This window comes from Colletes latitarsis, chromosome 7 (assembly GCF_051014445.1).
Source record: "Colletes latitarsis isolate SP2378_abdomen chromosome 7, iyColLati1, whole genome shotgun sequence".
NCBI lineage: Eukaryota > Metazoa > Arthropoda > Insecta > Hymenoptera > Colletidae > Colletes > Colletes latitarsis.
The window spans coordinates 10,266,909-10,292,254 of NC_135140.1; the positions used below are offsets into that span (position 1 = coordinate 10,266,909).

Below are 25,346 nucleotides of genomic sequence, written 5' to 3' on the forward strand. Positions count from 1 at the left end.
CTTATACAGGGTGTTCGGCCACCCCTGACAAAAATTTTAATGGGAGATTCTAGAGGCTAAAATAAGACGAAAATCAAGAATATCAATTTCTTAACTAAGGCTTCGTTGAAAAGTTATTAAAAAATTAAATTAAAAAATTTCAAATTATTCTGAAAAAATTATTTTTAGTTGAGGGGTTTAATTACAATCATTTTTGGTGAATACACATACCCCTGAAATCCTACCCACTTTCGAGAAAAAAATTGGAGTAGGTACTCAAACTTTTAGACGAAATTAAAAAATTTCAAATCATACTACAAAAATTATATTTAGTTACAGGGACCAATTACAAGCATTTTTGGTAATTAGAGATACCCTAAAAATCCGAACCATTTTCGAGAAAAAAATTCCTTACCGAAAATATAATTTCTGGCCAGAAATGTTATCCCAAAATTTCCTACGAATCTTTAAAATGTCATAATTCCTGAACAGATTGGACGATTTTGATGTTTAAAAAAGTAAACTACGCGTATTTTAATGGAGAATATGAAGAAATTCAAAAAATATTCGAAAAGTTGCTCCTTGAACCAGTAAAATACGAAAAACTCCTAAAAAATGGTCCAATTTTCAAACACTCATAATTCCTACAATAGTGAATATATTCCAATGAAACTTTTTTCTGAAGTAGAGCTCATGGGTGCCTACAAAAAAGTATTAGGCAACTTTCCTGTAGAGCGTCAAACAAAATTACTAAAAATTAAAATCGAATTTTTAAGGAAAATCGACAGAGGGTAGGTGCCTAAATTTTTCGGCGAAATTGAAAAGTTTGAAATCACTCTGGAAAAATTATTTTCGGTTGCTGGGGTCAATTACAATCATTTCTCCATCAACAAATTGGTATTCTTGATTTTCGTCTTATTTTGGCCTCTAGAATCCCCCATTAAAATTTTTTCCAGGAATGGCCGAACACCCTGTATACATCCTTACGTATTTTAATAATCTTGAAATCTTTAAATAATCTTAATCGATTGATTACTCCAATGAAATTAATCTATTCATGCTCTGGACCGTACAGCTTTCATTCCGTTAAAAAATAATTTCTGTAATTTCATTTTCTGTCTCATTTCCTCTTGTGTTTATTTCTAGATTTGTTGGTAACATTGCGAGCGACACGGAAATGGTAATGGGGCTCTTCAGCCCCAGAAAAATGGGCCGAAAAAATACATTGGTTGAAAGGTCTACTCGTATACCTCGTCTGCGGTGCTAGTAAGTAAATAAGACTTTTCAACGAACAGTAAAATAATTGTTATCCTTAGAAATCATTTGTTAGTACAAACCACAGACAAGGTATGCCTCGTCTAAAAAAAATAATGATAAGAATAGTAATGATAACAAGCATAAAAATTGGATTCGTTCCTTTTGTAAGAATGTTTTCATTAAATGGAATTTCTTAATAGAAATTTTAGTCAGAGTTGGTAGCATTTACAGGAGAGTGATCGAAATACAATAAAATACCTGTCATTTTAATTGCCAATAGTTATCTAATGGCATCATTTCAAAATATCGAAATCACATATTCGTTACAATTCAAAATGGATGAAATTTCGTTTTAATCTTTTCTTGTTTAATTTTACTATTGATATGTTATACAATTACGTATTTACGACGAATTAGATAAAAAGACAGAAACATTGTATAAACATGTATACAAACGTAATAGATACCATCAATTCGCCATTTGATTCTATTTGATTTTATTTTTTGAAGTGTCATGGCGTCAGTCCCTTTCCAGTAGCGTTCCTTCCATTCGAATTTCAATCAGAGACTGTAACAAAAATAAAACACAAATATCGGTTAGATGCATTACAATAAATCTACCTATATAATAATTAAACAACAACTGAACTCGAAATATGTATATTGCACGAAATTAGGAGTAATGAGAATCGATGTCGATTTGATATTTGAAAAACAGCATAAAATTGATTCAATATTTTTCAGGGTGTCGCGTCGACTGAATTCGTAATAAGTGCATTGATAGAGATTGACAGAAAGTAATAGTGTACTGATTAGCAGCGTTTAGATATCAATAGATATAATAAACGTACCGTATTAATTGTGAAACTGGAAATACGTCTTTTCACGCCAATTTCCTCAGAACGAATGACGACTCCGTAACCACGACTATTGCAAATTAGTCTGTTGAGAGAGGGAAAAGGAAGATCCAACGTCTCAATGTTTATTACCGGAAGCGATCAAGCCTCGATTTCGAATAATATTGTTAATACTTACAAACAGATTCCAGCTAGCACTTAATTATTCAGTGATTTATTACCCTTATACTTTCCCGACGTTACAAAAATCGATAGTTACCAATAAAAATCATCAATCATCGCCATCGAATTTAGAAGAAACAATTGTTATTTATTTTAATTCTAAATACGATGCTCGGCAATAATTGTAAAATGTAATTTGCATATTTATCGTAGATAAACATCCTAGTGAATATATTATTTCATACTTGAAGTTAACGGGGAAAAGCGGTGCAACTGATGGAGCGACCCAATTTACCGGAGATTTCTTTAAAAATGTTACAACTTCGTTGGTTCGTAATCCGGTGCCGCGTTTTTGAAATAATTATCCTGCGCCCGAACTGAGGATGCGCGCCTCTTTTCGCCGGCCGCGGAATCCCGCCCACGCGATTGGTCTGCGTTTTCGCTCTGTCACGTGACCGCGGCGCGTATATACGTCTAGCCGCCGGCGGAGTTCCTCACTCACTCTTTTGAATCTTTGCGACGCGGTTCTCTTTTCAAATCTCGCATGCCGATTTTCCGATGGTCCGTCATCCCGACCGTGCAATTGATTTCACAGTCCGTCCTCGCGGGGACAAACCGTCCGCCTGTGCGGCGATAGTTCACCCAGACCACCCTGAAACGATCTGAAAAAAAAAAAAAAAAAAATAAAAACGCGCGTAAGGGACAGTAAACGTAGATTCGTACGATCTGGCGATTGATCTCGCGATGACCATGAACTGATCGAGGATAGACACGTGTAAACCGCGCCGTTTGAGAGTCGAGCGATCTTCGGTACCAGTTTCGAACTGCCGTTCGTTCAGGATCATTTTTCACGCGTAGACAAATTCTGTGGTCTGCTAGTGACGCGGGAATGGGTTTGACGGACACGAGTTTCGAGGTACTTTTGACTTTGTGGTGGGTTCTCGTCGTGGGAGTTGTGTGGACCGAGGGGGTCCGCGGTCAGTGTCGCGGTGCCTTGCCGAGTCGTAGCATCATTTGTTAATTGTTTTGGACGTGTCCTTCGGTAAGTAGAACGTATTATAGATAAGTGTTTAGAAAGATTATCGCGGGATTACAGTGGAATGTCGTTTAAATTATTAATATAATATTTTCATTCTTTAATGAATTTAAAGATGCATTTATTTAACAAAAGGATCCCATTTTAAAATATGTATATTTTATACGTACAAGTTACGATGTATTTTTCAATAGATATATATTATTTATACATTTCTAAACGGAGAGTCATGTAAATGGATTTTGATACTTGTCAAATCAGATTGTACGAAATTATTTGAAACGAAAGACCAGAAAGAGCTTGGGATTACGGGGATTAAGAATCACTTTTCCCCTCCGAATATCATAATTAAAAATAAATATGTCCTAAGTTCTCTACGAAATTCTATTATTTGAACCCGTCAATTTAAATATTCAAAGTCATACTTAAAGTTGCAGATCTTATAAATATTAGTTAGCAATTTACAATAGAAATTTAATAAAGATCCTAATAAAGATATTGAAATTAATAATTTAATACACATTTTGCAATGTATCGCAGACTATAACAAAAATGGACAAGCCTACATTTTTAAGCATAGCCCATAAGAAAAATTTAAATGAAAATTGTTTCTTCCGTGATTCGATTAAACTTTACCATTTCTAAAATGGGTCAAGAAGCCTTTTTTACGGAATGAATGGGATTTTTGACTTTCAGAATTCGTAAAAATTAATTGGAGCAACTGCTCAAGCAGGTGTTACTGTTGCAATTGCTAGTTGCGCGTTATTGCAGGTACAGTTGCAATTCATTTTCACGGCCGTTTGCGGTCTCGATTATTATTCCCATTCTCGTATTTCCAAGCTCCTTTTCACGTAAACATTTTAAGCAATCCCTGTTAAACGTGCAATTCGCGGAACGTAAGAATGATTAGTTATAATTCATCTAATTGTAAAAAACGATGAATTTTCCTTGACAGAAGTACAAAGGACATAGTCTACAGTGAGTCAAAAGAGGGGGAATACAACCGGTCGACAGAAATCAATTATTTAAATCGTTTTACGTATCTCGATAATCGTGTTTGGGATTCGTAAAAATCGTTTGTTTTGAATAAAAATGATAAAAAATATAGTCTCGAGAAAAACGCGTTCAAAATTTTTAAAGGAATATGTACGTACATTTTTCAAACCATATTCTATCAAAACTATAGAAAGAAATCAATTTTTTCCAAGGTCCACGGTACAATAAATATAATAGAATCCTTAAAAGAATTGAGAAGTGTTTGTAGAAAACAATGTAAGAGCTAAAATTGGAAAATTCTGTTTCTTCTTCTTGAAATATTCCATGTTTCAATAAGAATACGGTAGCATATTACTAAAGTACCATATTTCTTCTAAATAATTATAAATAATGCTGATACATGGTGTTACAGTAATAAAACAATGTTACTTAAGATATGATAAAATAAATTCTTACAATACTTCCTAATACAGAATGAAAAGATCATATTAAAGAAAAATCTCTTTTGTTTCTTATATTTTCTAAGTAATTTTCAAATAGATACTCATAGCAGTTGCAGATTTAAATAAATTTCAGAACAAATACAATTCTTTTTTTTACTTATTAAAGTAAGGAATAACAAATTTTGTAACGTGTTTAAGAACGTGTTTAAAAATAAAATTTTGTTAGTAACTTAAAGACAACAAGGTTTGGTCTTCTTTCTGAAAAATCAGACCGTTGGACATTTAATTGTTTTCTACAAAGACTCTTCAATTGCAGCGAGTCGGACGTAAGTATAATAGACTGCTATTGTCTATCGAAGGTGTACCAACATCTCTAACGATGAGTTAATTAATACCAGAATCTTGTTTTTTACCTCTCGATATACCCCTCCTCTCGTAGATCGTGTTTCCTCGAATTTCTGTATGCGAAACTTCTCTCCCTTTGTCCCCCGTGCACTACGTTCGTATGGAGCTTTATATCCTGGAAAACACACGACCAGCCTTCGTTTCGTTCGTTTTTTCCCGAGGAAGTCGTTTCTCCAGATCGCCGAGCAAACGATCAGGGTACGTGCCTCAGAATTGTTTTCCGGACGGGTTTTCGTTTTGCAACGCTCGTTTGCACATTCGTAATTGAATCTAATTGCATTGGCAGTGCGTGTTGCTTCACGGAGTTGTAATGGAAATGATTCCACATTAGAGTTTTCCAATAATGGCAATATTATGCTACAATTGTATTGGCTATATGAAAACAATTTTGATAAACAACCATAATCAGATAAAAGTTGAAAGCTAAATTTCGTTAAATACAAATTTTCAACTGTACTCGCTCTAGCGTGAGATGTTGTAAAATAGTTGTCTCGTACTGGTTGTTGACCATACTTTAAAACACTTAAAATAAATGAATAGTATTTACAATTTCACGAATAACGTCATTTTCATTAAGAATACTGTAATATACCGAATATTTCTGTTTGTCACGACATAATTTGAAAATTGACCATACTATTACTTTAAAACGCTTAAAATAAATGAATAGTATTTATAATTTCACGAATAACGTCATTTTCATTAAGAATACTGTAATATACCGAATATTTCTGTTTGTCACGACATAATTTGAAAATTGACCATACTATTACTTTAAAACGCTTAAAATAAATGAATAGTATTTATAATTTCACGAATAACGTCATTTTCATTAAGAATACTGTAATATACCGAATATTTCTGTTTGTCACGTCATAATTTGAAAATTGACCATACTATTACTTTAAAACGCTTAAAATAAATGAATAGTATTTATAATTTCACGAATAACGTAATTTACATTAAGAATACTGTAAAATAACTATCGAATATTTCTGTTTGTAATAATTTGAAAAATGGCGGAGGATAGACGTAGACAGGGAAAGTTAGCGTGTTGACTTACACGCGTTGACAATAAGATTAGACAACGGGTATGTAACTTTCGAGTTACGCTGGGTTATAGAGGGTTAATTTACGACGTCGCTGTATCTTGGCCCCTACCATACCTCGTTCCCAAAACGCGTCAATAACACAGTCACGCCGCGCGGTTGGGAAAATTCGGAGACCTCGACGCAGCGTTTTTCGTCGCACCTGTTCGTAGAATTTCATCGTCGTTCGGCAATAACCGCCGAATATCAATTAATCGGGTCGATCTATAGACAAGCGTGGATCAGTGCGTGTGACAGAAAACCCCTCGTCGAGAGTCAGAGTCCCCTCGAGACCGGCACCGCGGCCGCCTTTGAAATATACGCTGTTTGTCCACAACCCGTCACTGGAGCACAATGAGCCTCGCTTGGAGCTTAAGCGTTGTCGCTTGAAGGGCTATCGATAACTTGTCGTCGCCAAATTACTCACGCGACCGCGCCCGCGCCCGCGTCCGCACTCGCGCTCGCATTCGCACGCGTCTCGATCCCCCCTCCCCCCTCTTTTTTGCCTCTGTCCGAGTTTGCAAAATAATAATATAATAACTCGGTCGCCGGGTGAATTAGCGATTTTTTAGGCGCGCTTCGTCGGAGAAAAACCCCCGCGGAACGAGGACCCATTACGCTTGTCAACTCGATCGGGATTCCCCTGTCCGCTCGATGGATCTCGATCTGTTGCCGCATTTCATACCGGAGATCCCTGGAGTGTAGGTACTCTTTCTGACCCCGCAATTTAAATCGCCGTCCACCGTGATTAGTTATGTAATGTACACGGAGGCGGGTTTAATTTTTTCCTGGATCCGAAAGTAGATTTTACGAATATTTCTCATTTAACATTTTTCCTAAAAACCTATTCCTAAATCCATCTAAATATATATCTATATTGGACGCCCCTGCAATAGGCGTTATAGCTAGGATTAGGCAAAATTTGATTTAACTAATAGGACATTATTTCGAAGAACTGTGTAAGAAGGATTAATAAGCACTTCTAATAGTTTATACGTCTACGTATAAATCGCTTAAAAATTGTACAATTTTGTGTATATATGTAGACAGCGTTTATATTGTGTCCGATGGAGTCGATACTGAAAAGTTAGAGATTAATCGCTCGATTTCTTGCAGGAAAGCGAGACATGTCGTCGAGGGTGGTGAAGAATCCTGCCAAGTTTGACGTCGGCGTTGATGGCAGAGAGACCTGGTCAGGCAAAGTCGACTTCCTTTTATCTGTTATCGGATTTGCCGTCGACCTTGCCAATGTGTGGAGATTTCCTTATCTGTGTTATAAAAACGGTGGTGGTAAGCGAATTTCAGTACTTTTAGTTCAACTCACCAATTTTGTTTCATCGATATAGTAAATAGCAATATTTTTATATCACTAGCGCATGATCGCCTCCGTTCGTGGATCAAATGGAGTAAAATAATATTTCCATACCACGACGAAGCATAACATCCAATTTAAAAAATCTAAAACCACATGAAAAGTACCACTTGGGTAATTAAAAAAAATACCAAATAAATGAAGTCGATGTCTTAAAAAGCTATGAACGACTTTGAAATTCGAAAGAAAAATTAACGAGGCATCGTTCGAATGAGATTCTAATCAAAACCAACGTTTATACGATTTTAGTATGAATCATTCTGTATTGCTTATGTAATTTACCGCGGATAGAACTAACGACCAGTTTTATTTAAATGACTCAATTTTCAGTCCGATTAATCACTCGACGTAAACGTTTTCGATGATATGCGCATTGAGTTAATGTCTCAAAGTTGTTTTACTATTTTTATTCTCCGCCTCGAGTTTTTTCCTCGTAACGATTAGTTTCTCAACAGTTTTGTCTCATTTTCAAGAAATACATGAAATAATTCTAAATAAACACTAGCGCAAGCACATTAACAGAACAATTTTTCAATCGTTGGTAATACGCATCACGGTTGATTTAAGAACGTTAGAAACTCGTCAGGAAATAAGCAGATTTTGCAGCCGTTTAAGTTACTCGGCTTTAAATTTGTAAATTGACATTTCCAGAATTAAACGAGCCTGGCAATTGGCAGCCAAGATTGTCTAATTTCGAAGTTTATGAAATACTTCAAAGAGGAAGATAAAATGTAATCATTCTAATAAATAGATTTTTTATGATTACACAAATTTTTCCAAGGTCGTCAGATTTATAAAATATCTTCAAGAAAACAAAGCCAAAAGAACCACGAGAGGAAGTTGTTATAATATTTCAGACATAAAAAAAAAAATTGTATGCATGTTATTAAAAATATTCGATCTAATATCCGTATAATATCGGTGATTTTTATTTAAATATTTTGAGATTTAGCTTCGTTGATGTCTTGTAATGTTGTTAAGCGTTATTTCGCTACTGCAATGGGGGATGCATCGAGTAATGCACTCCTGCAGCCAAGTAATACGGTGTTAACCGGTCGACTAATTGGCATTTACCTCGTGGAAAATGACCCCGTGATTTAGATTTCACTTCAGGGTTCTTATCCGCGAAAGCGTCCACAGGACTCGAAATTGGCCCAAATTAAAGCGAAAGAGTAATTTAAGAGTCGCGTTACGTCTCAGAAGATTGCTCCGGTAGATTGTTTGTAGGCCATACTATTGCTTTAAAACCACAATTTACATATATTGAGAATAGGATTAAATGAGATTTTAAGAATGCATATAATGGATATGTAACTGGGTTACAAAGGTTTAAATAACTCTAAAGGACAGTTTTCGAAACGTGGGGGTCCAGTGTGCGCCAAGTTCTGACAAATAATAATCTCAATATGTTTTGCATTGTCTCGGGTATGACGGTATGTGACTTTGCTCCGTTCTACAAACCTTCTAACAACGACTCCATCAAGCCTCACGCAACGACTTGGAAGACTGTGCTCGTCGACGACGATGCTATTAGCTGTTCTATCGAGTCTGCCGTAGGAATACGATTAGGGCCGGCTATCAGCGATACGGGGCCTCCTCAAAAGCGGCTGCTAACTCAATTAAGAGCAGAGTAGGGCGCGCCATTAGTACCGGCAAGATCGGTCACTAATGTCCAATTACCTTAATTAATTATAATTTCCCATTCGGGCTGGCCTTTGATCATGGACGCTCGCGACGCCTCTACCTGCTCCATGTCACCGTACGCGATCCATTATGTCGCGTGATTTCGTCCAATGTTTCGCGCTTCTTCTTTGCAGAAATCTGCCAATATTTCGGGACCTGTTAACTGTTAACTCGCAATCCCCTGCATTAGGAATTTTGAACCTCTTTTATCTCAAGGCACGACTCCATTCTTCTTTCCAAACGTGCAGAACGACTGAAACAGTGGAAACCATAAGACTACGTTGTTTTTTAATGTTAAATAATTATATTATTAAATCCCAGGGGTACTCAATCGATTCTGTTCCGTTTAAAATATTCAAGATGCCTCCGTCCTTCACAGTACCGATAACAAAATCGTTAAGTTTACATAACTGCTTGGTTAAGTAAAATTAAATAGTATTTTCTCTGCATAATTATTTCTGTTAATATTTTTGGCATCGATTCTACTATTTCTTAAATATAATTCATATTTATAAAGTCTGATTCTGATTACCATTTAATTTTCTAATAATTTTTATCCGGTACGCCATACTTTGTGATATACAAATGGTACACAAATTATCTCAACAAGACTGAGATCAATAATTGCGTTTCTTAAAAATAAGTGCAATCAATGCCCGTAAATCTAGCGTTAACGTTTGCTTGTAGATTTCTTGAATTTAATGCTTCGATACAACTTGATTTCAAGGAAAACGCGTCCATTTTAAGTGAATAAAAAAACATCGAATGGGCGCTTTCATCGAATCTGCTCGTCATTGAAAGAGGGAAAAGAAGTAATCTGGGGTAACCGCGAGGTACGAGAAGAAGGAAATATTCTTTCTCAATGCGATTACGTCTCCGTGGTTACGAGGGAAAATTTATCGGAAAGAAAAAAGACGGAACCATAGGGAAGGAATGTGCAGTATTTGAGAGGATTCTAGTTTCAATTAGTGAGGACAGCATCCCTGGTTCGTTCTTGATCTGACCATTTCGGATGAACTATGCAATTTTATCAATACAAGTATTGATATAAATATAATTATACTTCATCAATATTCGTTGTTGTCCAACATGCAACGGACACAACGATAATGTTATCTTTTTTATGCCTATATATATAAACTTCCATAATATTTTTCTTATATTTAATTAAAAAGCAACAATAAATTTCTTTTTGCTATTTTAATAATATTACTATATCGATAATCTATCAAGGAATTCTTACTTTCTGTGACTGCTTTGCGATTCATCTCTACACATGCGACGTATCAACAGATTTCCTGTCCGTGTCATGGCCAAATGCCCGGTTCTAAATAACATTTCCGCTCAATTTTCAGCCTTTGACCGTTTACGCTTTGTGTTCGAAACGTGGATATGTTTGAAATTTCCTTAACTCGCCCGTCTTCGATTTTATAGAATTTCTATAATGTAGTGATCGGTTCAATCGTCAGATTTAAATCCAATAGAGATGCTATAAACAAACAAAATGGTAGCTTAAGGGAGTATTCTTCTTTAAACTTTCAAAATAATCCTGTGTACAAACTCCTTGTTTCTTTCATATTTGTTTAGCTCATGAAGATGATAAACTCTAAATACGTTTTTCCCAAAGTATACATTTTTAACCGAATACTATGGATGGTTATTAAGACAAAAAGTTCTTAATGCAGATCGTATCGATGTAAATCACCGAAACGTTTTAGTTTTTCCTATCGTTACGGTACGGTGGTACAAGGAAAATTAGAATAAGCTAAAGAAAATGATCCAAAACAAATTGAGACGATTCTAATGTTAAACTAGATCTCTTCAGTCGAGCAAAAGGACAATTACATTGCTTTGCCATAATATACTATTACTATTATACAGGGTGTCCGGCCACCCCTGGGAAAAATTTTAATGGGGGATTCTAGAGGCCAAAATAAGACGAAAATCAAAAATACCAATTTGTTGATGGAGGCTTCGTTAAAAAGTTTTTAACGTTTAAAGTTCCGCCCGTACTGAATTTTTTTGTCGAAAATGCGCAAGATTTCGGGGGTATGTCTATTCACCAAAAATGATTATAACTGACCCCCGCAACCGAAAATAATTTTTCCAGAATGATTTGAAATTTTTGAATTTAATTGTTAATAACTTTTTAACGATGCCTCCATCAACAAATTGGTATTCTTCATTTTCGTCTTATTTTGGCCTCTAGAAGCCCCCATTAAAATTTTTCCCAGGGATTGGCCGAACACCCTGTATCTATACTCACAATCGTCGAACTGTTTAACATATTTGTATAAATGATCTATTCTACGTACAATTGAATTTAATATCGAATAATTGTTCGCGACTGTTGCGGTGTAATTTCTTGATAGATGTTATCCGATTTCTGAAAATTCATCTTTGCCAATTTCCCCCGATCGTTTGACGAATCGGCTCCATCCGAATCACCATTTTAGCTTCACCTTGCCACATTTTCGAAAGTTCACTATCGAATTACGCACCTAAAAGCACCTCGCTGCCGCTGGTGCTCTAAATATTCTGCAATCCAGTTATGCAGCTAACGCGGTGATGCTAGTAGCTCGCATATCACTCTTTTTTCCCTCGCTCTTGGCGCCGCCCCCCTTGACACGAGGCCAATACCGTCAAAGATGATAAGAATATGGAGAAAAAAAGCCATAACAGATATTCCCGTGTCCTTAAAAATTTCTTCCGCGCGTACTTACAGCTCCACAAATTCTCCAGCAATTCGATACGACGAAAAAATGAACACGCAACTGATCTGTAAAACAAAAGAACGTTACGAGGTAAAATTAAACGACATCGAACCATGCATAAACTGAATTTTATTCACTTTTATTTATCGATGTAACTAAAAAATACAACTATTCCTTTTTTAAATGAAATTCTATAATTTTTATTGAGCCATTCAACGCAGTTTTTCAATTGTTACAAAAAAGTATTAAATTACTTATGCCCTGAATCTAATAATTCAAGAATTATATTATTTTAAAGTTTACTAAATTATTTCACTTTAAAGGGTTGTAACTTTTGAACCATTAAGTTTAGGGCGAACGTACTCTAATCCTTTTTTTTTTTATAGAGATTAAAAAACTACAATTAAACAGATCAGTCAAAACTATAAAGTACCATTTTCAAAAAAGGCTGTAGCTGCAGTTTTTTAAAAAAATGAATAAAATTGTATTCAGTAACTGCAGAAAAAAGCTAAACATAAATGTTGAATTCTTGAAATAGAAAAACCTTTGTTGAAACTTCATATGTAATAATTAATCTTAAAGCTGTTTGAATTGAAGTTTGAACGATTAAGTAAGAAGTAAATTATAAATGCATTTATGTTGACAGGTGCCTTTTTGGTTCCATATTGCATAATGCTGGTGGTAGGTGGAATTCCCCTCTTTTATATGGAGCTCGCCCTAGGTCAGTTCAATAGAAAGGGTGCGATCACATGCTGGGGTCGTATAGTGCCACTTCTAAAGGGTAAGTAGTTAATTCATATATCCTAAACTCATATTAAGCATTGTTTTTAATTACAACAGTAGAACCATTTCTAAAAATTGTAACTTATGATTAGAGAATATAACGAAGTAGAGTCAACGACTAGCGCTTAACACCCATAAAGTAAATAATTGAAACAATTGTGGGTCATTTGTGACCTGATACCAATCGAGAGTTAAATCATATAACTATACAGGGTGTTCGGCTACCCCTAGGAAAAATTTTAATGAGGGATTCTAGAGGCCAAAATAAGACAAAAATCAAGAATACCAATTTGTTGATTGAAGCTTCGTTAAAAAGTTATTAACGTTTAAAGTTCCGCTCATACTGAATTCTTTTCTCGAAAATGCGCAAGATTTCGGGGGTATGTCTATTCACCAAAAATGATTGTAATTGACCCCCACAACCAAAAATAATTTTTCCGTAAATGATTTGAAATTTTTTAATTTAATTTTTATTAACTTTTTAACGAAGCCTCCATCAATAAATTGGTATTCTTGATTTTCGTCTTATTTTGGCCTCTAGAATCTCCCATTAAAATTTTTCCCAGGGGTGGCCGAGCACCCTATATTTGTTTGCTTCTTTACTCATTGAACGACCCTAGTATTTTCTGAAACGCCCGAGTGGAAGAGAAATAATGTGACAAATCGCTGATTATAGCGGTCGAAAAGAGTTAAAAGGCATCGCAAAAAAATATACAATGAATTTTGAAGTAATAACGTGGAATTTTTTCCATTTCGTCTAATGCACGAAATGATGTTCGACAAAAGGCATCGACGATCCAAGACTTTCCCGAGCCACCGTCGGAACGTCTTTGAAAACGTTCCGGAGCACTTTACCGTCATCTCTTACAATGAAGAACGACGCATTAGACACACCCAGTATATTTTTCTTTTATTGCACACTTCGGCGCTCTACGCGGTGTTTTATGTAACGCGTATAAATCCAGGGAAATCCGAGGGTGGACGAGCACTCGAGAAGAGCCTCCATTTCCGGCGATTTCCTGCTTCATCGCAGCGATTTCAACTAGGGCCGTCGCGATGATCGATCTAAGAGCCAGGAGTCCCTTGTCTCCCGCGTGCTTTTTCCTTTTGATCCGCATCGATGAACGACGTAATTGATCTCGATGAGGCCGACCCTCCCTGCGGGATAATGGAATATTCTCTGGCACGGGAATTGGGATATAAAACACGTCTCGAGAGATTTTTAATCCTTTCCAGACGAATCTTCTATACATATGTATATGTATGGAACGTGATCCCCCCATTAAAAGCATGAACTGAAATTTTTTTAATCTCTCCCTAAAGGACTTTACAAAATGTAGAACCAATTGCTTGCCGGTATTTCGAATTAACCGAATACAGGCTTTTGCTCTTGAAAAATGTAAACATATCTAGGAAATATACCTATACAGGGTGTCCCATAGCATGTGGGACCCACTTCAAAGATGGATTATATACAGGGTGTTCGGCCACATCTGGGAAAACTTTTAATGGGAGATTCTAGAGGCCAAAATAAGACGAAAATCAAGAATATCAATTTCTTGATTGAGGCTTCGTTAAAAAGTTAATAAAAATTAAATTAAAAAATGTCAAATCGTTTACGGAAAAATTATTTTTGGTTGTGGGGGTCAATTACAATCATTTTTGGTCAATAGACATACCCCCGAAATCCTACGCGTTTTCGAGAAAAAAAATTCAATGCGGACGGAACTTTAAACGTTAATAACTTTTTAACGAAGCCTCTATCAACAAATTGATATTCTTGATTTTCGTCTTATTTTAGCCTCTAGAATCTCCCATTACAATTTTGCCAAGGGATGGCCGAACACCCCGTATGGAACATGTGTCCTATTTGATCTTGTTTTCAAGTTATAGCGAGTTCTGTATTGGAATAATTCTCTCTAAAGATGAGAATAGTTGTACTAACTCCATTCAACTATTTATGAACAGAGCTCAATATCTAACGTTGAATCTGTGAATACGTCCTGTAAACATTAGCGTACTATCTGATTATTAAAATACGTCGTGTATGGAAATGGGTAGTTTGACAACAAATGGCAGCTATGAACCTTGAGTATTGAGACTGTTGAGCTATGAGACTTATTATTATAAATAATACCTTGACAAACAGGAAGGATAAGATAGCCAGTGGTAGAACGCCTGCAGGTTTTTGTTTAGATGCAAATAGGTAATTTTGAACGTCTACTGTGAGGGTGAATAAATACAATGTGTTCAAGAAGAAATTCGCTACAACTTCAAAATAGTCAAACAGGACACATGTTCATATGAACTTTTGTTACCATTTTCTTGTGTACAATTCATCTCTTAAGCGGGTCCTACATGCTACGGTACATCCTGTACATGTACATACGACTAACAAAGTGTCTACGTTCAACTTTGCCTATATTTATAATAAAACTTTAAAGTGAAATTGCTTAATAACACAAGCCTACTCTGGCGAACTACATCTAAACTATAAATTGTACTAGTCTTATTCTAAAAGCAATTTCCACGTCTGTGGACTGTTCTTGTAACCAGGAATCGGATATGCCGTCGCCTTAATTGCATTCTACGTCGATTTTTACTACAACGTGATCATTGCGTGGGCGTTGAGGTACTTCTTCGCCTCGTTCTCCAGCCTACTACCGTGGACCACATGCGACAATTCGTGGAACACGCCGCATTGTCGTTCATTCGACGCGAATATTTCTTACACGTTCGACGATCCATCTCTCGTGGAATCGTTCGATCAGAGAGATTCCAACAACTCGTCCCTGATCGAAGAATACTTGGACAGAACTTCGAACCAAGGCTATAACAATACTTGGTACACGAGCGCCGCTCAAGAATATTTCAAGTAAGTCTGCTTCTCCTACGCGAATCGACGACCACAATTTAGGAGACACTGCAAAATAAGGAAAATTAATCGAGTTTGTTTCGGAATCGTAGAACCTTTGATAGAGAATAGACAAACGAATCTTTTTGGGGATTTAAATTAAAGTGTTGTAGAATATAGGAAAATGGGGGAACGAAGAAAGTCATAATGAAATGAGGGGCGAGAAATATTAATACGATATTCTGTTACTCTGTTTAAAGCCGAGCCATTCTAGAGCTTCACAAGAGCGAAGGCTTGCACGATCTTGGGAAAATTAAATGGGATATAGCGTTATGCTTGTTAGTGGTCTACCTCATTTGTTACTTCTCTTTGTGGAAAGGCATTTCTACTTCCGGAAAGGTGAGATTTGCATACTCGATGCAGACTACTTTGATGTCACTTCGCAACATTATTTGAAACATTTTAAATAAACTTCTCGTCACAGGTAGTTTGGTTCACGGCTTTGTTCCCCTATGCCGTTCTACTGATTCTACTTATACGAGGCGTTACGTTGCCAGGAAGCCTAGAAGGCATACGCTACTATCTCAATCCGAACTTTTCCGCCATCACTAAAGCAGAGGTAATTAGAGTTACTAATATGTAATATAAAAATAAATTTCAAATTAACTTTATCGTTTCTGCCAAATTTGCCCACTGTATTTAGGCGGCAATGATTAAATGGGATAAATATAAAATAAATATTACAAATTCCTCATTATCAGTCTTTCGTAAAAAGTTTCTAAATTTTTAATCGTGCAAAGAATAATTTGTTTAACGCGTGTTACAATTAAAAATGTCTTATACTGGTTGCTAGTATTCGTATGCTTTTTGAAATAATTTAACAAGATGTTCCAATGGAAAATAATAAAAGTACAGCGGTTTTCTCCTTTTCAATATCGGTCTCTTACTTTTCATTATTCCTCGATCATTTACTCACTTTCGTTTTATTATATTATGAAACATTTGGCTTTTTCTATCCTGAACAGTAGCATTCTTATAGAAACGTTCGCTTTCGCGATCCATCGTAGACTTGGTAAAATGTTTTCCAACGGATAATCGCAGAGTTATGAAGTGCCCATTTACAGCGGCCGCGGGAAAAGAATACGAAACCGGAGGACAGAAAGTTAATGCACTGGTATAAGAGAGTCGGAAAAGTCGAGCAACGTGGTGAGAAATATTGGGGGAAAGAAAAACGTGCCAGGTTTATCCGACGACGTTGAAAATGGAAACTCTGTGTACCTGTCATAATGACCATTAGAGTTCGGTCAGCCACGGTTCTGGGACCGGCACGTTCGACCCTCTCGATTTATAAGCGGAATGCATTTCTCTCCAGCGACTTAGCCGCGCTTCTGGATCGCTAAAATGGATTTTATACAGCGACCGTGGAAATTTGTTGATTCCTATAAGCTCGAGATACACAAGAAATTATTTTTATTCTACTTCTTTTCCGTGGACGAGGATTTTTCTTTTTCTTGGTCTCTTAACAGTTTGTCAACCGCACGATTTGTTAATGCTTTAACGGACGCTCGTTTCATAAAGCATCCTTCCATTTTTTCATTCAATATTTTGTAAATATTCAAATATCAGTTACGAGTACATTTATCATTAAGAGAAACAAATAAATATGAATTTTATTAATTCACACAGCTCGTTATATAGGGTTTTCGGTCACCCCTGGGAAAAATTTCAATGGAAGATTCTAGAGGCCAAAATAAGACGAAAATAAAGAATACCAATTTGTTAATTAAGGCTTCGTTAAAAAGTTATTAACGTTTGAAGTTCCGTCTGTAGAACGGCAATCTGCGAACTGCCAGTGGTTCTCACTCGCAAAACAGTAAGACTATCGATACGTCAGTAAGTAGAGTTTCTCATGCTAAGTGAGAACCACAGGCGGAACTTTAAACGTTAATAACTTTTTAACGAAGCTTCAATCATCAAATTGGTATTCTTGATTTTCGTCTTATTTTGGCTTCTAGAATCTTCCATTAAAATTTTTCCCAGGGGTGGCCGAACACCCTGTATATTCCTTCATCGTCAGACACTTTCGTTACAAACTATTTCTGAATTATAAATATATGGGGACTGAAATTTCCGATTAATGTGTTTCAATTTTTATAATTTTTTTTTCAGTAAATGTTAGATACAGTAGTTTATTTAGCAATTTTAAAAGAATGGAACGTAATTTTTATTAGCAATTTTAGTGATTTTTTTCTCACTGGAATCTTGATTTTTTAAATCAATACTGATTTTAATTATAAAACAGAATTTACGAAACCATTACGTAGCTTATGTTAAGAACTCTAAATCTTTTTTTTAGGTATGGGTAGATGCCGCGACACAGGTATTCTTCTCTCTCGGGCCGGGCTTTGGGGTGCTATTGGCTTATGCGAGTTACAATAAATATCACAACAACGTTTACAAGTAAGAAATACTCGCCAACGTCCCGAAACATCCCAACAAAACTTCAATAATTTTTTCTCGTCGTTGAACATATGCATACAAGAATATTAAACAACCTCTTTTCTAAATACAAATAAAAGCCATCTCTTTTGTATAGCCACTCTTGCATAGTTGCTTTTATTTATAATTTTTATTATTTTCTTGCTTTGAAGCAAATTTAGATAGCTAAATTTGGCGTTAAATTAAAGTTTTATTTGTCTTAAATTAATATTGTATAAAAAATCACGAAAGTAGTGGTATGTTTTCTTTAAACTCAATTTCATAAATTCCTTTGTTAGTGTTTTAAGGGCTTATTATACAACCTAATGGTTGTCTCCACCAAACGTTTCGAAGCTATATTGCTTGTATTTTCAGGGACGCATTATTAACCAGCCTAATCAACAGCGCAACATCTTTCATTGCTGGTTTCGTGATCTTCTCTGTACTAGGATACATGGCACGAGCAAGTGGAAAGTCCATCCAGGACGTAGCAACCGAAGGTCCTGGTCTAGTATTTATCGTATATCCTGCTGCTATAGCTACCATGCCCGGCTCCATGTTTTGGGCACTCATCTTCTTCATGATGCTGCTGACTCTGGGCCTGGACAGCTCGGTACGTTTCTCCATATGAATTTCATTTGCTCTTCTGTACTATTAACAATAGTTTCAATTCTCAATGGAAATGCTGATCTTCGCAGATCTTTAACTATGAATTAATTTATCTCTGAAAGTAAAATGTAAACAAAATGTAACTGCACAATGTCCTTAACACTTCCAAGTATAGATACTCGTTTTTACAAGATTCTATTTCCCTTGAAATCCTTTCAAAACACATATGTTTTAAATTTAAAAAATGTAATTATATCTCGTACAATTAACTATATTGAATCTTATTTAATTGCATTTTCTTAACGTGATAAACTTTGGAAATTATTCTTCTAAAGGACAAAATTGCGTACGAACAGTTTTTACTCCATAATTTCAATGTATTTTTTAAAATAAAATATCGGCTTTTCTTCGATTAATAAACCATGTGCTTTTTTATAGTTTGGAGGGTCTGAAGCGATAATAACTGCTCTCAGTGACGAGTTCCCCATTATCGGGAACAATCGAGAAATTTTCGTCGCTTTTCTTTTCACACTGTACTTCCTCGTTGGATTAGCTTCGTGTTCCCAGGTAAAATAAACGTACAGCTGACCTAACTTTACGACATATTCGATTAGTAACAAACATCGAATTAAAAATGCACACTAAACCCGATTAAATATTTTACAGTATTCTTTATTATGATTCAATTTAATTGTTATTTTATAATACTTTTATACAGGGTGGTCGGCCAAATCTGGGAAAAATTTTAATGGTAGGTTCTAGAGGCCAAAATAAGACGAAAATCAAGGATAGTAATTTGTTAATTGAGTCTTCGTTAAAAAGTTACAGAAACATTTCCGGTCACACAATATATTTTCGGTAAGGAATTTTTTTCTCCAAACTGGGTAGAATTTCGGGGGTATATCTATTGACCAAAAATGATTGTAATTGACCCCTGCAGCTAAAAATAATTTTTTTAGAACGATTTGAAATTTTTTAATTTGGTCCAAAAATTTCACATCTACTCGAATTTTTTTCTCGAAAATGGGTAAGATTTCGGGGGTATGCCTATTGACTAAAAATTAGTGTAATTGACTCCCGCAACTGAAAATAATTTTTTTAGAACGATTTGAAATTTTTTTTTTTCGTCGAAAAATTTAGGCACCTACCCCCTGTCGATTTTTCTTAAAAATTCGTTTTTGATTTTTAGTAATTTTGTTTGACGCCCTACAGAAAAGTTGTCTAATACTTTTTTGTAGGTATCCATGAGCACTACTTCAGAAAATAGTTTCATTGAAATATATTCACTATTGTAGGAGATATGGCAGTTTGAATATTGGGCCATTTTTATGGGGTTTTTCGTATTTTACGGGTTCAAGGAGCAACTTTTCCAATATTTTTGAAATTTCTACATATTCTCCATCAAATTACGCGTAGTTTGCTTTTTTAAACATCAAAATCGTCAAATCCGTTCAGGAGTTATGACATTTTAAAGATTCGTAAGAAATTTTGGGGTAACATTTCTGGCCAGAAATTATATTTTCGGTAAGGAATTTTTTTCTCGAAAATGGTTAGGATTTCGAGGGTATATCTAATGACCAAAAATGATTGTAATTGTCCCTTACAACCAAAAATAATTTTTTTAGAACGATTTAAAATTTTTTAATTTCGCCGAAAAATTTTAGCACGTACTCGAATTTTTTTCTCGAAAGTGGGTAGGATTTCGGGGGTATGTCTATTGACCAAAAATGATTGTAATTTACCCCCGCAATCGAAGATAATTTTTCCGTGAATGATTTGAGATTTTTTAATTTAATTTTTTAATAACTTTTCAACGAAGCCTCAATTAACAAATTGATATTCTTGATTTCCGTCTTATTTTGGCCTCTAGAATCTCCCATTAAAAGTTTTCCAAGGGGTGACCGAACACCCTGTATTGTACCGTTGCACTCAGAAGAAATTACGTAGTGAAAAGATAATTGCATTTATCCCCAATACCGTACATTGTGCTCACTGTTATCCGAATTTCAGTGGCTCAAAGTCACGACTTAGTAGGATTAGAGTTAATGGAATTGTGGGAAATTATTAAAGGCATTTTGTATTTACGCAGGGTGGCTTTTACTTTTTCCATCTGTTGGATCGTTACGCTGCCGGCTACTCGATGCTCTTCGCAGTTTTGGCAGAAGCAATCGCAATCAGCTGGATCTATGGAACGGACCGATTTTGCGCGGATATTAAAGATATGATCGGCTTTTCGCCCGGAATTTACTGGAGGGTTTGCTGGAAATTCGTCGCGCCAATATTTCTCATGGTACGTTGTTCATTTTTTTTCTTTTTTTCCATAAAATACTACCGATCCTACCTCCCAATAGATCTCCCAAATTGAATTCTTGATTTAATAACTACACAAAATATTAAAACAAAGGAAGGCTTCCATTAATTATTTGAAACGGACGTTATTGCCTTAAAAAAGTCTGGATTTTGTGAAATAGTATTTTTACAATGTCTAACTACATAGTCAAGTAATATCTCGACCATGTCCTTAAAAATAGCTACAAACACAAAGTCAAACTATATGATATATTAACACTCTGACAACCGATCAAATGTCACGTTATTAATTTTAATATTGCAATAATTATAAAAATATGAATTTACCAAAATTATGCAGTTGGAAAAATGTCGAGTAAACAAAACTAAATAAATCTATTTTTTTTTTTGTAGATTATGCTATGTTGTCCTAATATTACAGCCCATTCCTTGAAATTAGATTCTACTGTAGTCTAATTCAACTATTTATCCTCGATCTAAATAAAATTACGTACTATATTCCACTACACAGAACATTTCTAAAATAAATGACAAAGCTTTGGGATGAGAGTAGAACCATCCTATTTCATATGTTACGATACAAACGAAGGAAGCCAGCGAAGATATGTTTTTCCAAGTAATCGTATGTACTGTTCTAGTTTATTATCGTTTATGGTTTAATGGGCTACGAACCGCTGACTTATGAGGATTACGTGTACCCTGTCTGGGCAAACGTACTAGGCTGGCTAATTGCGACTTCCTCAATTGCCATGATACCCGGCATTGCAATTTACAAGATCATCGTCACGCCCGGCAGCTTCGTCCAGGTAATCTCGATATTAAACTAATTGTATTTATTTTTACCGAGTTCTAACAATTGATGAAAGAATATCGCATTAACGCATATCTGTTTGTCAATGGTTTGTAATTTAATTATGAGAATGTGCACATTCCAACGTTAAAACTACAATCATTTATTTTCACATTCATTTTAAAAGAATTTGTTGCGCGTGAAAAGATTAGATCATCTGGATCATTTAATCTGAAAAATGAAAGAACATATAATTAAACATATAATTAAATTATGAGAATGTGCACACTCCAACGTTAAAACTGCAAGCCTTTGACATCCATATCAACCCTCAGACAGAGTTGAACGATTTCATTTGAGATTAACAAATAAAAATTTTGCATTCATTTTAAGAAAATTTATTGTGCGTGAAAAGATTAGTTCACCTGGATCATTTAATCTGAAAAATGAAAAAATCTAATTATTCAGTTGCTAAAACTCGACCCCCATCCTCTTCATTTATTACTGTGACCCTGTGAAATTTATTACTTATAATGAAAAACAACATTAACTTTACCAATTCTTGAATACCAACCAAGGAATTAAACAAATTTGTTAAATTGTAGAGATTGAAGATTCTCACTACTCCTTGGAGGGATACGCAACAGAAGAACGCTGATTTGTCCTCAGTAGCAAACGGCGCAGTTCGTCGCAGTTTCATCGCAGACCAGGACTTGAACCTGACCAACGAACAGCAAGAATTGACCAAAGAACAGACCGAGGTGATGATCCAATCCAGAGAAGGTATTAACGGTGATCCACCTCCGGAGCCGGTCTAGGACAGTGCGGTTGTGATTTTGCACGGTGCACGGTTCCAAGTATACCTTTGCTAATATTCCATCATTGGGATTTAGTTTTATGGAAAAGTTTTTGCGATAAATCGCCTAGACCTCGAACGCACTCACTTAGACTTTACGATGCGATCCTTTCGACGATTCTTTACTCCCTGAATGGCGAGGATTCGCGACGGGACCTTTGTGCCAGTGAACTCGATTCTTTTTGACAGTGAGGAAAAAGCATTTTCTTTACGCGTCACGATTTATCAACAAGAAATTGTTTAAAAAAGTATTGTAACTTCTCTCCGCCGTGGACCACAACAGACTCAGGTTTTTCAAACTGCTTCGCTTCAAACTTTACTTCTACAGTGATAATTTTTCGTCTTCTTTCTCAGAATTCTTCAATATACCATTCAAAACCAATTGGATATTAGTCACCTATATTCATTCTTCGTTTATTACAATTCCAGTAGACGAAGGTTCGGACATTCTTCTCTCATGAAACCGTATTGTAACTCTTTTAAACGGAATCGTGTAATTTCTATATTCTTGCAAAAGACGAGACGAATTTAATAACTAGCAATAATACATCATCGTTATGAATATTAAAATAGTAGCAATAGTGTACCGACGTTATGAAATAAATAATTCTGGTACTGATTTTATTTCTTTCGGTAAGAAATATCCAGTTGTTTCCATTTGAGTGTTTAAGCACTCTTACATAGTCTGGCTTGGTCAGACGTACATGCTGTGTAGACTATATGCAAATTGAAATCACCGATCAGGTGTAAAATGTTATATTACACTGTATTAACGTTCAAATGTTATTGAGATAACGAAGCCTATCATCGAAAAGCCTTTATGCTTTGTCGATTTAATATCTAGAATAGAATAGTCCTTAGACAGGCAATACAATGGAAAAGCAGGAATTTTTAATTAGCACAATCTCTTTCCTACAACAATTGTCTGTCTCCTTGACTCTGAGAATCGACGACGCAAATGGTTGAATAGATGTTAAGTATTTGAAAAACTATTATTGTGAAGTTGTTAGAAAATATTCTATGTGCAGATATACATATATGTATGATATAGTTTATAGCTATTGTTGTTAGATATAACGGTATGTATGTATGTATAATGATATGTGGAAACGTGTTCATATATCTATACATACATATAGAGTAAACCACCAGAAATAAAACATGTAAATGTCTTCGGTAATTATGAGAATTCGAAAGAATGTTCTGAGTGTAATTGGAACTTTCTTCAAAGAGCTTATCCTCTCTGCTTCGTTGAAAATATTTTCACTTTTGTATATATCAATGCAAAATTTAAAATCACTGTAAAAACTTATTTAAAACTTCGAATCAGATGACTAAACATTATTTAAATTTAGTTCTAAGACACAATTTGGAACGTAAGAATAGATATTCAATAAATTGGTGTAATTCTTAATTTTCTAAATTTTCAGAATTTTCCAAATTTTCCTTTAAAAATGCTATAAGATAAAGATTTCGTAATTCAGTACATAAATCCTATATATTTATTTATTTTAATTTTCAAATACTAAGGAGAATGAAAAAATTGTAGAAACAATTACTAAAATAGAAACATTACAAAAACGTTCTTTGGATATTGTATTCATGCTTTTAAACCATTCTAAATGCGTCCTCGACATCTTTCAGGTTCTCAAAAATCACGAAAAATATTATGGCATTCCGTTTAAAACGAACCATCCTGTATAATTGTATGTTATATTTTATACATCGCATCTGAGTTGCAACCACAGCCATAGGTAGCAGCTCGGGCCTTGTTAACATAATAAATAAATAAATATTCGCAAGAATACGGCAACTATATTATAAGTAAAATAACACTCTTTCGTTGTTTCGAAATTGTAATTATCTCGGATTTATATTAATCAAACCTTCTGTCATAATATTTCACAATTCTGTTTATAAATTTCAATGATGTTAAAAATGCGTAATTGATTCACATTCGAATTTTTCGTTCACGGACATCCCATGTTGCGGATGTACAATCTCATGTATCACATAAAATATCAGTTTCTTTAATAAAAATTTGTGAAAAATATCAAAATAAGAATATTTTATTCGCCAGTTTTAAATAATCATTGAATTTTCTTTTTATTTGATGGTTTTTTACGCCGCGTTCACTGCGAGGTTATCAGCGTTTGTTTTGAAAAATTACGCCAATTTTTACGGAGGAAAAAATTGAGAGTATGTTTTTTATTGAATTGTAGTTTTAAGCCTTAAAACTAATACAGAACAGGTCTCAATGGATAAATCATAGTAACGACAAAAAAAGGATACCTCGAGTAATAATCAGCAAACGATGCATCGATCCTCCTACCTAAAACTTTCAATTGACACTGTTTCAAGGTTAGGTAACTCAGCATTTAGCGAAGTTCTATACAACGCCATTATAGGTGAACTGGCTCACAACCACAACTGTAATTAAACGAAGGCACGGAGTAGGGGTATGCATAGCGGGAAATTTAATTCTACTTAACATTTCATTTCGTACTTCTATGCATTATTCATAATTCTATTAACACTACTGCCGAAATGTAAACTTGAAATATACATTAATACCTGGCAGAAACATTAATAGCGTTATAAATAATGAGATACAATGTAATACTAAAGTAAAGTAATAATATTAAAATTTAAAAAATTACATATTATGCTGTGA

General features: G+C 35.0%; 1 protein-coding gene and 2 long non-coding RNA genes across 4 annotated transcripts; 1 reads left to right on the forward strand and 2 right to left on the reverse strand.

Moving 5' to 3' along the window:
* The first annotated feature begins 2,594 nt into the window (after positions 1-2,594).
* Positions 2,595-24,505, forward strand: Dat (Sodium-dependent dopamine transporter). Of its 2 annotated transcripts, none has more exons than XM_076767662.1 (12): positions 2,595-3,297; positions 7,340-7,513; positions 12,639-12,773; positions 15,332-15,650; positions 15,890-16,028; positions 16,114-16,248; positions 17,986-18,089; positions 18,483-18,720; positions 19,155-19,283; positions 20,806-21,006; positions 21,665-21,832; positions 22,422-24,505. In XM_076767662.1, the coding sequence occupies exons 2-12, from the start codon at positions 7,351-7,353 to the stop codon at positions 22,632-22,634; spliced, it is 1,944 nt and encodes a 647-aa protein (XP_076623777.1). In that variant the 5' UTR covers positions 2,595-3,297; positions 7,340-7,350; the 3' UTR covers positions 22,635-24,505. The 2 variants fall into 2 exon arrangements, with proteins under 2 accessions (XP_076623777.1, XP_076623778.1); XM_076767663.1 differs by lacking the exon at positions 2,595-3,297 and adding an exon at positions 5,233-5,333.
* LOC143343129 (uncharacterized) lies at positions 9,027-11,995 on the reverse strand. Its single transcript, XR_013079919.1, has 3 exons — positions 11,780-11,995; positions 10,522-10,767; positions 9,027-9,531 (listed from the first exon to the last, which is right to left on the reverse strand). It is a non-coding gene; the product is annotated as an uncharacterized LOC143343129 (long non-coding RNA).
* On the reverse strand, positions 12,767-18,483 carry LOC143343130 (uncharacterized). The gene is made up of 3 exons (XR_013079920.1): positions 16,908-18,483; positions 15,155-15,698; positions 12,767-15,099 (listed from the first exon to the last, which is right to left on the reverse strand). It is a non-coding gene; the product is annotated as an uncharacterized LOC143343130 (long non-coding RNA).
* Positions 24,506-25,346: the final 841 nt, after the last annotated feature.

Excerpts from the sequence above, each read along its gene's own strand:
- Dat (XM_076767662.1), top strand. The coding sequence starts at position 7,351 with ATGTCGTCGAGGGTGGTGAAGAATCCTGCCAAGTTTGACGTCGGCGTT. Across the intron at positions 12,774-15,331 it reads TATAGTGCCACTTCTAAAGG|GAATCGGATATGCCGTCGCC; the intron begins GTAAGTAGTTAA and ends TCTTGTAACCAG. Across the intron at positions 15,651-15,889 it reads GCCGCTCAAGAATATTTCAA|CCGAGCCATTCTAGAGCTTC; the intron begins GTAAGTCTGCTT and ends CTCTGTTTAAAG.